General features: G+C 38.0%; 1 protein-coding gene across 1 annotated transcript in view; it reads left to right on the top strand.

The window, feature by feature from the left end:
• LOC149797481 (periostin-like) overlaps positions 1–13507 on the top strand; it is a 29540-nt gene that overhangs the window by 13194 nt on the left and 2839 nt on the right. The window contains exons 3-5 of the mRNA XM_089962289.1: positions 6084–6282; positions 9913–10014; positions 11308–11421. Coding sequence (XP_089818415.1) covers positions 6084–6282; positions 9913–10014; positions 11308–11421 — 415 coding nt within the window. The remainder of the gene's footprint in view (positions 1–6083; positions 6283–9912; positions 10015–11307; positions 11422–13507) is intronic.

Genomic DNA, 13507 nt, shown 5'->3' with positions numbered 1-13507 from the left:
ACAGTTTGTCCAACAATGATGCTTGTCAAAGATGCAACTAATCGTGCAGATTATTCACCGTATACAACCCTTGTTGTTCATCATGACTCTATTGAGCCATACGCCACTGCTTACACCACATTGGTGACAGGAACCAACCCACATTTTAATCTCGGATTTGCACAACGTCGATCACAAATCCTTGGTACTTCATTAACGTTTGTGTGTGTGTGTGTATGTGTGATTGCCCTCAGTCACATATCTGGCTCTTTTAGAGAAATTTACATGGTTGTTTTTGGAGCTAAACACAGTCACTTTGTTTCACAAGAACAACTCCAACGATGAAATATGGGATGATGGAGGTGTCACTGATATTAGAGTTGAGTTGTCAACATTGACTTTGTGGATTCCTTTTCTAGCCTCTTCACTGATTTCAGAATCACGTTTGTTATCTTTCATGCAATCTGGTACAGCGTCAGAGCTGTCGTTTCTCGTACATATCACAGATGTGCACCCACTAAGTGTTATTACGGGGCAGTTTCCTTGTCAAATAAGTACCCAACGTGGCTTTACTGTACCAAAAAATGTGTTCGTTGCGTTTCAAAATAAAGAGTGAGATAATGACAAAGAGCGTAACAAAGTGGTATTTGACGACTTACAAGTGACTGAAGTTTCCTTCCGGTTAAACGGTTATCAGGAACCTTCTGAAGAAATTCAGCCTGATTACAGAGATGCCACTCCTAATATTGCACGTGCATATCACATTTTGTGGGCGTATATGGACTGGCTTATAAACGTTGACACGTGGCTGAAAATTTCCCAAGACTTTCTGACGTTGTATCCGATTTATTACTTTTCATTGGAACACCTGCAACAATCTGACAATCTGTTCTTGCCATACATTTTAATGCACTTGTGGGTGCGGCTGGTGGTGGTTATGATTGTTATGCTGTGATGCTCTCTGACAAGATTATGTTGTTGGATGGAACTGGTGGCTGAATGAGAGTCAGTGATGTACATGTGGATATTACATAACTGAATGAGTTACGTATTGAAACAATACTGTCCTATCACGAAGTCAAGATCGGCCTTAATGAAAATCAGCTGGGAAAATAACTAACATAATACAAAAAACAATTGTGTGGTCACCATGAAACTTTCTCCGGCAAAATTAAATGGAAATGCCCCCGTGTGGTAGACCCAAACACAACTTGCTTAGCTTAATGCGGCCAAACACAATAGACCCAAACGACATTAAAATTCTTCAAGTCAACGGTGACACATATGCAAAGAACCAGTGGAATATTTCCAATCCCGTAGTTGCAAACGCTGAGCAGTTATGAACTGTAGGAACTGCATCTGGGATGGCGCTAATAGAGGTGGTTGGCGGTCGCATAGTGCATCATGGACCTGGTAAGTCTATCAAAACAGGAAGAAGCCTTCAATTACCAGGAACAAGTCGCTAATATCATAGGGAAGAGGTCTTCGATTATCCACGCAGGTCACGCGTCCAGTGACCAATCTAGATTTACTCAAGATAGCAAAATCAGTCAAGCATTTTTGTGACCTCTTTATGCGAAATGAACTTGCATCGATGGTGTCACCCATACGTGAACCGGTATTGTCAACCTGAATTTTACTTCAGGACCTGGCACTCATTGGGTTGCAAATGTGGTGATACCTCAACATCGTATGTATTTGGACTCGTATTGCCCTGCACCACCAGTTGAGGTTGTTAATTATTTAAGGAATGGCACTACCTTCCTACGCAGTTGGCCTGGACGACAAGCAACTATACCAGTACAACACGTTTGGATGGACCAATATGTACCCATCTTTTTGTTAAAGTGTTGCGGGCACGTGGGCGTTCACCTACCCCGCAAACACATTTTACATTTAAGACGTTTAATATTATACAAAATGTATATTAACATTTACGGACGTTACTTAGCCCGACAAACGGTACTGATGTGGATCTGAGCAGGTTTGCCACCAAGGCGGATTTGACTGAGTTTACTAATCGCCTTGTTTGCTACGACTTTAAGTGAACCAACTAAAAGAAAAGAACGGAAACCAACAAGTTTTGTAAAAATGCAACAAATAATGTATTTCCCTAGAATATAAAGTGAAAATTTCAAATGAACTTACAGTCTAGTGAACTAAATCCGAAACGGTCCTAAACGTTCTATCACAAGTCCTAATGTATGAAGTTTCAAGTGAATTCAAGTGGTATTCCAATTAAAATCCAATATTGGATGTGCTGATGTGCCTGTAATCTCGATTATGCTAACGTGCCAGTGATGTTTATGAAATACTAACAGTCTTCTGATGTATCGCAATAATATAATCCAAAATGCCTTTGTCTGAATTCACTATAATTCAAATTAATGCTTCTGTCCAAGAATATTATTCAGCACTTTGTAAGTACAGTGAATAATACTTTGAATAAATAAATCCACTCAATGAAAAACTGAACACAAAAATAAGATTGATTCTGCATCAGATGTTAATGCAAGAATATATAATTTTTTTAAGTAAACAAGATTATATACCCCTCTATTTGACCTTTGTGAAACACGTACCATTTTCTGGAAATACCTTGTCAACTTAATGAAAGTTTCCATTCTAGAACTTTCTACGGTCAGTATCAAGACTATAAACATGTTTACCAATAATACTGATATGAATATTTAATCGAGACTAATAGAAAGATATTAACTGTGTATTATGTTGTTTACAAATTAAACGTAATTGGTAAGGTACACTATGACCTTAATTTTGGACAAAGTCAAGAACACAATACAGATATACATAACATACAATCATTAAGAAAAGCCAACGAACAATACCAATTAAATACACATATATGATGTAGATGTTGATCCAGGAGAGCTTATGACTTTTGGAAGATAAAACTAAAGATAAATTGCAAACGTCCAACGTAGACATTAAATAAATCATTGTCAAACTGAAAAACGCTGAGGGGGAAAGAATTCCTGACTGAGGCCACTGAAAAATTGGGTAATCAGAGACACCGGAGTGTCGGTAGAGTTTATCAAAGAGTATGATGATACAGCCAATAATGTGATTTAGAAATCCGTGGATGAAAAGATCACAAATTTGCCCGAACCACCACGTGTAGTAACTATAGTTACAGCATACTTAAACATTTTGACCAGCGAAAGAAGAAAGGAAACAAATGCCACCACAACAAGTGGTTGACTTATTTTCCCTAACGTGAATAGCTTTGATAAACCTAAATCTCGCATCATGTCAGTATCGTTGGTCGCCGGAGATGAAATACAATACGAAGGACGCAGCATCACTCCTATCAGATACTTCAACGTTTTTTGACGTTTCTGTTTAAAATTAGACTCATCTTTATTAACATGATTGATTCTGACCGCGGTGATGAGGTTGTAGAATTTACTGACCGAGTATTAGATCAACTGACAACGCATGTAATGTCGATAGCAAATTTGTCCTACTTGTCCACGAATATCTACTTTAAAATGGTGTTACCAAATCCTCGTATACACTCAAATATAATCTTGTTAAGGATCAAATAGAAATCAACCACTGGAACCGCCCTGATGTACCACAATCAACTCTAGGTCCACTTGGAATCATCGCACAGGCAAATGCCCAAAAGTTGACTATATCACCACGTGTCATAAGGTTGAAATGGTATTTACCGCAGTTGCCACCCCGGTTAAGTTCACCAATGAATATTTTACACCAACATTGACTCAATGGAGACCAAAATGATCTTGACTGTTTTTAACAAGAACGCAATTGTTCGGGTAGCAGTTATTGGGCAAAGACGATCGTTAGATGTAAAAGGTACAGACGTAATCGATGTGGTCTTAAATGAACAGATCACTACACTTCCATCTGAATACTCCTCAGAAAGATACTTTCTATAATTATGTGACAGTTGTAGCAGTGAAGGAAATGTAATTGGATTAAAGTCCGTGTACACTAGTTGGAAGTATTATCATCGCTATATCGATAGCAACCGGTGTCGATAGTGGTGCTAGCCAATTTATTTGGAAACGATTACATTCACGAATGCGTGTCTATTCAGAACTGCTTGCAGCAGCACAATGTAGCCTCAACACTGTTAGTAAACTACATTCGGTAGCTACTGAGGATAAAATAATTAGCATGGCCGAGTTCTCTACTATGTTGGCGAAAATGGAAAATCACCAACAGTTTCTAGAACAGATAATGAACCGTGCGAGTGCCTATTTAAACCAAATTGTCACAGGCGGTTTTGCCGATCACTGCTCTGCATCACTTCATACCTCTATCTGCTTGACTAGGCCACTTAACTTTCGTGAACTTTTGATACTTATAGTTCACGGGTTACACATCGTGTGTGGATGCTTGCTAAATAAGAAAACATCACGAAGTATAGTTGCTGTTTCCTAGAAAAGAAACAAAATCCCAAAACCGACATACATGCACTACTTCTCGAAGGAAATTTAGAACATAAGGACATTCTAAATAAAATAAAATTTAAATACAACGTATTTCGAAACAAAAGTAAATATAGAAGGAAAAAATAGAAAGCAATGAAAGATTTGAACAGAGTAAATGAACAATTTGGAAAAATCAAAAGCATGTTTGAGGAAAATTTACTAGCATACACACGCACATATACATACCTATATACCATTACAAACAATTAAACAGAAGGAAATAGTTCATACGCATTATAGTTACAGCCCAGTGCAGATTGAATGTGGGGTATTTTTAAGTTCTGTTGTGATTCTGCATTTAATCGCAAAAAAAGAAAGTATGGACTCTACAGGAACAGAACATGGGTAGCTCGTGTATTTATATTTACTATCGAACATACTATCATACATAGAGAGCGATGGGAGGGGTAGGCTCATATACTTTGACTTACTATCCAATATAACATATGCAAAGGAAATGGCTAAGGAGTATTTGTCCACACACACACATAAGAGCGCACACGCACGAGAGGACACTGAGGAATGTATATTTTAAGACAGGTTTACAAATAGGATGGAGAGACCGACAAAATCGCATCTAAGACAATGACTTATTTTTAAAATCCAACACTAAGACTTAGAAAGAAACTAAGAAGGTACAGTAATGGAGTAGTAAATATCAAATAGTCATAACACAAACTCTTCATGATAAATACTCTCGTATGGAAGTAAAACATAAATTTGAGCCTGAAAATCGGCTAATTCTATCCGCTCTCTAAAGGGGGTCTCATCCATCACAGGATGGTCTAGTGGTTAGAGCGTCCGCCTCTGATGCGGGAGGTCGTGGGTTCGATCGCCGGCCGAGTGATACCAAAGACTTACAAAAATGGTTCTTACAGCTGCCTCGCTTGGCGCTCAGCATTATGAAGTTAGTGTTAGGACTGGTCGGCCTGGTGTCAGGATAATGTGACTGGGTGGGACATCACGTTACATGTCTGCGACATGATACCCCAGTGCTAGACATCACTATAAACTGCCACACTGCAGACATTGTAGCCATATGACTGAAAGTTTTTTAAAGCTATGTTAAAAAATGTCAAAAGGAAAGTCCATCACAGGAGGGAAAGGGGATAGACGATGGTCACTCACATCTATTTAGCATATTTATGGTAAAGACATACCGTTATTTTATTACACATTGTAAAGCTGGTACACTTTATAAACAGTGTTTATCGCTACTTACAGATGTGGCCCCTGGTGGCCGAGTGGTCCAAAGCATTCGTCTTACAGACTGTTGCTATTTCATCTCTGTCCACCTGTGTTCAAGTCTCGGGCTTTGCCAATGTGGGTATGTGTAAAAGCTTGCCAGTAGCAATGTGTGGATGTGTGGTTCTTACCGGGATTTTCCACCAGTTATACTGACCGTCATGTATGTATAGCATGTCTTGCTTTGAAAAATGGCCGTAAACCCTAAAACAACAACAACAACAATAACACTATTTATGACACCATTACTACTCAGCTATTTATACCTTCGTTTTCAATCTTCTATTTTAATATATTTCTTATTTAAGCTACTTATAACTGAATCGAGGTCTATATTACCTGCTTATCTAAAAATCTCACTTTACACTCTTACAGCTGTTAGTGAATGGGTTTGCAGCAGTGCATGGTGGTGATATTGTCGTAGCCAATGGAGTAATACAACCGATAGACGAAGTTTTAATCCCACATATTCCGACGACCGAAAGCATTGCACAGATCATTATCAAGGATGACCACAGATTTAGAGATCTAGTTGCGGCCCTCATTCTGACAGATCTTCTCACGGTACTCGGTAGTAAGTAAACGTGGTACATAACACGAATGGTCATTAGTGTTAAACCTGTCCACTACGCTAATTTAATTTCCCTGAAAAATGGGATGATTGGCTCACTGTATCAGACTGCCTGTGCCTATCTGTCCGTCAGTTGGCTTATAATTTTACCTGATAAGGTGGAATAAAGAAAATAAAAACGAGTTAAATTGGATGGCTTGAAGTTTTATTGCAAATGAAAGAGTCGGTGTAGAAGCTTACAAATTATCAAAAGACACTAATTCTAATGATCGAAAGAGAAAGGGCAAGTAAGACATATTACTGTTTTGGTATAAGGTGTATGACTAATGTAATAATAGAACACAAGTATTAATCATTTTTGTAGATGACTATATTTTATTTGTTTACCAACGAATTTCAATTTTCTTCATGTATATTTTGTATATGATATACGTTTGTATACGATATACGTTTGATGCTTCCTTTCCACAGTTAACAAAATTGATTTAAAAATAACCGTTACGTTTCTTGCAGCTTTAGAATTTAGGTTGCTTACTTCGTTCGAGTGATGTCAACAGCTTAGTAACAATAAGAAATCTAGTTTCGGCACAATGGTAGAAAAAGCTGCAATGACAATGAGGACATCTTTTATTTGGGAGATTTTTGTATGTAATAATTACAATTTCAAAAATTCAACGGAAACCTCCCCCCCCCCAGCACAACAAGTATAATAATCGTAAATGAACCAAAAGGTGTATGTATGTATGTATGTATGTATGTATGCATGCATGCATGCATGCATGCATGTATGTATGTATGTATGTATGTATGTATGTATGGCGAATAAAAATCCTTTCAAGTGCACTTTCAAGTGCACTGGATCCATCAAGGGATCACGTGTGTCAGAGGTTGATTAAGATAAAAGTAATAGAATGACAACGAACATTTTAGCCGCCGACTAGGACTCAAGGCCCCTTTTGCCCTGCAGCCAATAAATAAATCAGGAAAATATAAGCTGCGAACAACCCATATTCAGAAAGAAAAGTAATTGGACCCCACCAAAAAGTCCAATTCCAAATCTAGAAGCCTTTATCAACTCATTTGAAAACGACACTTCCAGACACATCAATCATATTAACATATACTCTAATTTGAGAAAAGAAAAAACAGATACCTTACACTCACTAAAAAGAAGAACAGACATCATAATTAAGCCTGCAGATAAGGGTTCCGTTGTGGTCATTATGAATAGGGAAGACTACATTAGTGAAGTAAATAGACAACTTAGTGATGCTATGTTCTACCAAAAATTAGACCAGGATCCAACACTGGAATATGCAAAGACCATCACTAATATTATTGATGAGTCGTACCAAATCGGGCAAATAGACCAGCAGACGAGAAACTGCTTAAGTCCAGAAAACCAAAGGGCAGGTAGATTGTTAAATCCACAAACAAGGAAACCCGGGCAGACCTATAATTTCTGGTAACGTGCATCCCACGGAAAGGATATCAGAATATTTGGATCATTTTATGAGACCACATGTCAACAAATTACCATCATATCTTCAGGACACGACGGATTATCATATTAAATTGCAAAGCAAGCGAACCATTACAACCAGAAACATTGCTTGTTTCCTTGGACGTCACATCTTTGTATACTAACATATCACACAACGAAGGGATACATGCGTGTAGAAACATGCATGGGAAACAAGAACTGTAAACAATCCACCCACACACTTCCTAGTCCAACTCCTGGAGCTTGTCCTAAAACTAAATAACTTTGAATTCAATGAAGAAAACTACCTTCAAATCAATGGAACTGCATTGGTTACACACATCGCTCCTTTGTATGCTAATATTGTTATCAGAAAACTGGAGGATGCACTTACACCATGCCAGTGGGTACGCTTTATCGATGAGATAGAAATGAAGTGACAACATGGAAGACAAAGTCTAGATGGTTTCATACCAATGACAAATAACTTTCATCCTTCAATAAAATTCACGGCAGAAGTCTCCAACTCAAACAACATTTTTCTGGACACAGCAACCAGACTGGTAAAAAGCAAACTCCATACAGACATCTACTGGAAAACAACCGACAAACACCGGTATCTCCTCCCAACCAGCTGCCATCCAAAACAATGCATTAGGAACATCCCATGTAGCCAGGCACTGAGGATACGCAGAATTTGCTCCGGCGATGAAACATTCCTAAAAAGGTCTGAAGAGCTATCTAAACATTTAATTTACCGAGGCTACGACAAAGATCAGATTACGGAGGCAACGCAAAGAGCTAAACAAACAAACCGCGATGACCTACTAAAATATGGAAAGAAGGAAAAGGCTGATACCATTTATCCTGACCCACCATCCAAACAACCCCAAAGTAGGTAAAATTATCGGGAAACACTGGCCCATCGTGGAATCGTCGGACGCACTAATGTTAATCCTCCCGAACAAAACTGTAGTAGCCTACCGGAGACCAAAACATCTCAAGGACATCATAGTCAGGGCGAAGCTAACGCCAATCACTAATCAAGACAACCCTGGCCCCTGTGGCGCTAAAAGGTACAAAACCTGTCAACATATGACAGAGATCTGAACATTTTCTAGCACTGTGACTAGAGAAATGCTAAACATACATGGTCCAAACAAAACGTGCAAAACAGAGAATGTAATTTATCTCATCACATGTAAGATCGGTAGCCTTCAGTATGTCGGAGAAACTGAAAGGCTACACAAAAGGATCAACCTTCATAGATCTGATTGGATGACAAAAGAAACTGTACAGAAGCCTGATCACAGAATATTTCTCCTCCTCTGGCCACACCTTCAGTGATATAACAGTGATATAACACTTGTTGCAATTGCTCACAACTCAGCTGGAGTTCCCAAACCAGGAAACAAAAGGAATCATACTGGAATCGCCGCCTTAGAACATTGAAACCAAGCAGTTTAAACCAATAAGACAGGAAAGAGACAACCATGCACAAATAAAATTATCTTTTGCAGCCAACACATTTTCTTTTAGATAATTCTCTAAATTTGCTTAGTAGTCTATAATCACTACTATAACAACGAAATATCTGAGGCATAATTTGCGCTTAAATAAATTTACATAAAATAACATACGTCGTTATGGCTCATCCATTTCTAGGTCAATACAAATATTTTCCAGCATCCTCAGCATGCTGAAATAAACTAGATGACACATAATACATTTAAAGGTTTAATTCCTGTAGAAACAGCCGTGTAAAGTTTTGCAAACACAACGATTTTCCTGTTTTATTTGTTTGTCATGTCTCTGTTTTGTATTTGCCTTTGAAAAAAAAAAGAATCATTAAGAGTGGAAAGAACTCAGTCCAGCTAAGTACTAGTTTTCCATTGTTTGTTGTCAGTTTATTGCATATATATACACTAGGGCCAATCGACATTGTATTCATTCATGGACTAAATTTATTTATCAGAATCGAAGTTTTATTTTTGTTTTCTTGATTAAAATCTCGCAACGTTACTTGTCGGTTGCCTTCATTTGAAATACCCGAAGTATATCCTTAATAGTCCATGGGTCTAGAATGATCTTTTAGGTTGAAAATTTTTTTATCACTTTTAAAGATTTGTTTCACTAACATTTTCTCACAGGTGGCGACTTCACTCTGTTTGCACCGATTGATTCTGCTTTTGGCCAATATCTTGACAACCTACTGAGCACATCTAATGGGCAAATTCCTCCCATATACAAAAGTAAGTTCTCTAGAAATCTCCGTATATGGTAGACGAAACCAGGAGACTAGATTACTTGATGACTATGACATGAACAAAATCATTCAAGGTTGTTTGTGTGGGTTTTATTTATTTTTTGTTGTTTTGTTTTTATGTTTGTTTTTAATATTTACCGAACCACACATACTTTCTTTCACTCATTGGTATAGTTAAGTCAGTGGCGTACTAAGGGGAATGCGAGTGGTGATAGCTAAAAGGTGTGTGTGTATGTGGGGGATGGAGGCATCGCAAGAGATGAAATACCTGTACAAGTTTTCAAATAAAATGATAACTTCGCCAAAGTCAAAGTTATTTCCAATTTGCTTATTACTGTTTAAAAGTCTATTTGAAAACATAATATATTTTTGTGTGTTTTTGCATTTTAAAATTATTTGTGATGGTGCCAAAGGAAGGATCGGTCCCGGGAACCAAATACTTTAGGTACGCACATAAAGTTAATATTTCTAGGAGTGACGTAACAGTGTAGCATACGATGATTCTCCATTTGGGGCATTACTCAGGGCCGGATAGGTCAGGTTTCGGGTAGAGGAGGTGGAGTTTCCAAAATTTCAAAAGGACGTAAACTTTCCTCAAAAGAGCACTAAATCAAACTTCAATGTGTTTAATTACTCAAAGTGTGCATAGACGTACGCAAGAATAAAATGATGGTCAAATTTCAAGTGACTACTTGTGTGTGTGTGTGTGTATTGTGATTTTGTTTGCCAGAGCGGGGGCTCTAAAACCCTGGAACCTCTCTCGCCCCTATCTAGCCCTGATACTTAAAAGCACACTGTGTTCTGTATCTATATATTTATGCAAGACATACATGTGACATCGAGTAGCCATTAAATATTTGAAAGAGTCTGGTTGATTTTGTCATCTTTGTAAATGAAATTAGCAATCATTGGCGTAGCTGCTATCCCCACCTCCACCCTGCATAGTAGGGGTCATGGAAGAGGTAGTTACTCCACTGTCAGAAATTCATATTGTATACTTAAAAAGGAAGCAAAGCTCTGGCTATAACAAGAAAAGGTTGGGCCATAACAATTTTCATGAAGAATTGCATTGCTGTCTAAAATTAATAAAATATATTTAACTTTAAGACTTAATGTCGATAAGTATTGTGTCCTTAAGAAAACCGCCAATTTTGGATACTGAATCATTTATCCTCGCACAGGTTTAAGTCAAGGACCTCGTAGGTACAAAGTGATACCGCTGCGATATCCAATTCTTGTTGTACAAATGTATATTTATGTATCCGTTCATTTTAACAAGGGATTTTCAAGTATCATGTGGTTCCCGGTGGACGCACGACGTCACAGCTCCATGATGGGGAGTCCCTTTTCACCTTGGACGGCGCAGTTCTTCACGTGACCAAAGATGCGAGAGGTAAGGTCTAAAGAGAATATCGCAGTTAAATCCGACATAATCTAATGGCGTTCATTTGTGCCCTGTAGTATTTTGGCGACACAGTTTTCTTTTTTTATTTATACATATTTTGAGTAAGATGGTATTTTATTGTTGGATATTGTGGGTGAGGACGAACTACAACCGGTAGAGCTTCCAAGCCCTATTTACTTGGGCGAAACCAAAACATAAGCCAATACAAACACTGAAGTTTATTTACTATATTCCTGTCACGTTTACCCCGACCCAGAGTAGCTCCAGTTTGAAACGTTATAATCAAGGTAATTCTGACAAACCATTGTTTGATGTTAGGCTAGCATTAATCCCTTACGTAAGATTCCGTGGCTAGAAGTGGAGAGCCAGACCTAGGGGCTACGAGCCCGCCAGATGGTCAGTTATCACCTAGATGTGGAAACGTTTGTCCAGATCAAAGAAGTTGCCCGAAGAAGTGGGAGTGTCTTAGAAGGAGGTGTTGGAGGAACGGAAGGAAGGAAGGAATTGGCGGGAAAGAAAGAGATGAGTAGACGCAAGGACGGGGGAAAATCGAACTCACACTGTAAATCATGGGATGAATTAGGCTGTCACTTGGTCGAAGGAAAGACGGGTGATTGAGAGTTATCGTTTTAAATTATCGAATTTATTGAATTGTTATTAATTGAACTTCATCTTCGTGTTCTCTATAATTTAACCGTCGGCCTTGCTGACTGGAGGCTTAGAGCTATAAATCTACCTCGTCACTAATTTAACTTTCTAACCCCACAAGCCGGGGTTTATTTTTCATCATAATTTAATTAATATATATTGGAAGAACCCCACCCCAATGCGTGCAAACGTCACAATTCCCTATAACAATAACATCCACCAGTACAACATAATCATGTATTTATTGTATACCCCATAACCACAACATCCACCAGTACAACAATATAATGTACTTACTGTATGCCCAATACAACACTATAATCTATTTTTTGTATACCCGATTTGGTAAATAATAAACAAAACTTTAATTGCTTCTTATAATTAAAAAAACGTTCCTGCAAATATATTGGAATGCAAATATTGTTTTCATAATAATAATAATAATAATGAGGACTTTGTATTACACCTAATCTTTAGAAGCTCTAAGTGCTTTACAATATTAGACAACACCTATAAGATAAAAACATATAATGATATGATTACAAAAACAAGCACCATGAAATTAGAAAACATTAAAAAACATGCTGAGAATATTTAAGGTAGGAAACATTATTAGGTCTTGAAGTTTGTTTTTGCAGTCGAAATAAGTGAGTTTTGAGAGCACTCTTGAATGGGATCATTGTGTCTTTGTGTCTAAGTTCAGTGGGCAATTCATTCCATGTTGCTGGGCACTGGTATGCAAAAGAGCGCTGTCCATATGACTTTGTTTTCATAGTGGGAATAATGAGTATACGATTGTCAGAAGAGGAGCTTAAGTATCTTGCTGGTGTGTACACATGGGTGAATTCGGATAGGTATGTTGGACTAGAGTCCGACAGTGAAACGTAGCACAGAGAACAAATTTTGTGTTTGATTCTGGATCGAATAGATAGCCAGAGTAGGGTACAGAGCAGCGGGGAGGTGTGCTCTGATCGTGGTACTCTAAGTATGATCCGAGCAGCTGTGTTTTGAACTTTTTGAAGTTTCTGGAGCAGATATTGAGATGAACCAGACAGAATTGAGTTCCAATAGTCCAGTCTTGAAAGTACTAATGAACACACAAGTGTTTTAGTGGCATCAACTGAATCATATTTGCGAACTGAGCTGATGCGTCTCAGCTCAAGATATGTAGCCTTGCATATGTTCATGACATGTTGGTGCAATGTGAGAGTACTGTCCAGAATAACACCTAGGTTTCATACTGATTGTGTGAATTTAATGTTGGTGTTGCTGATATTTATTGTCTGAGGTAAAGGATATGAATGAAAAAGTATTTTTGTTGTGATCAGAATGGCCTCAGTTTTATCATCATTCATCTGCAGCTTGTTACATGTCATCCATGATTTCACATCAGAAATGCACCTCTCTACACCTTGGATGGATGCAT

Source organism: Sinohyriopsis cumingii, chromosome 6, assembly GCF_028554795.1.
Source record: "Sinohyriopsis cumingii isolate HCF-2022 chromosome 6, ASM2855479v2, whole genome shotgun sequence".
NCBI classification, from domain to species: Eukaryota; Metazoa; Mollusca; class Bivalvia; order Unionida; family Unionidae; genus Sinohyriopsis; species Sinohyriopsis cumingii.
The sequence above is the reverse complement of the archived record's forward strand: the minus strand, read 5'-3'. Positions and strand labels throughout refer to the sequence as shown.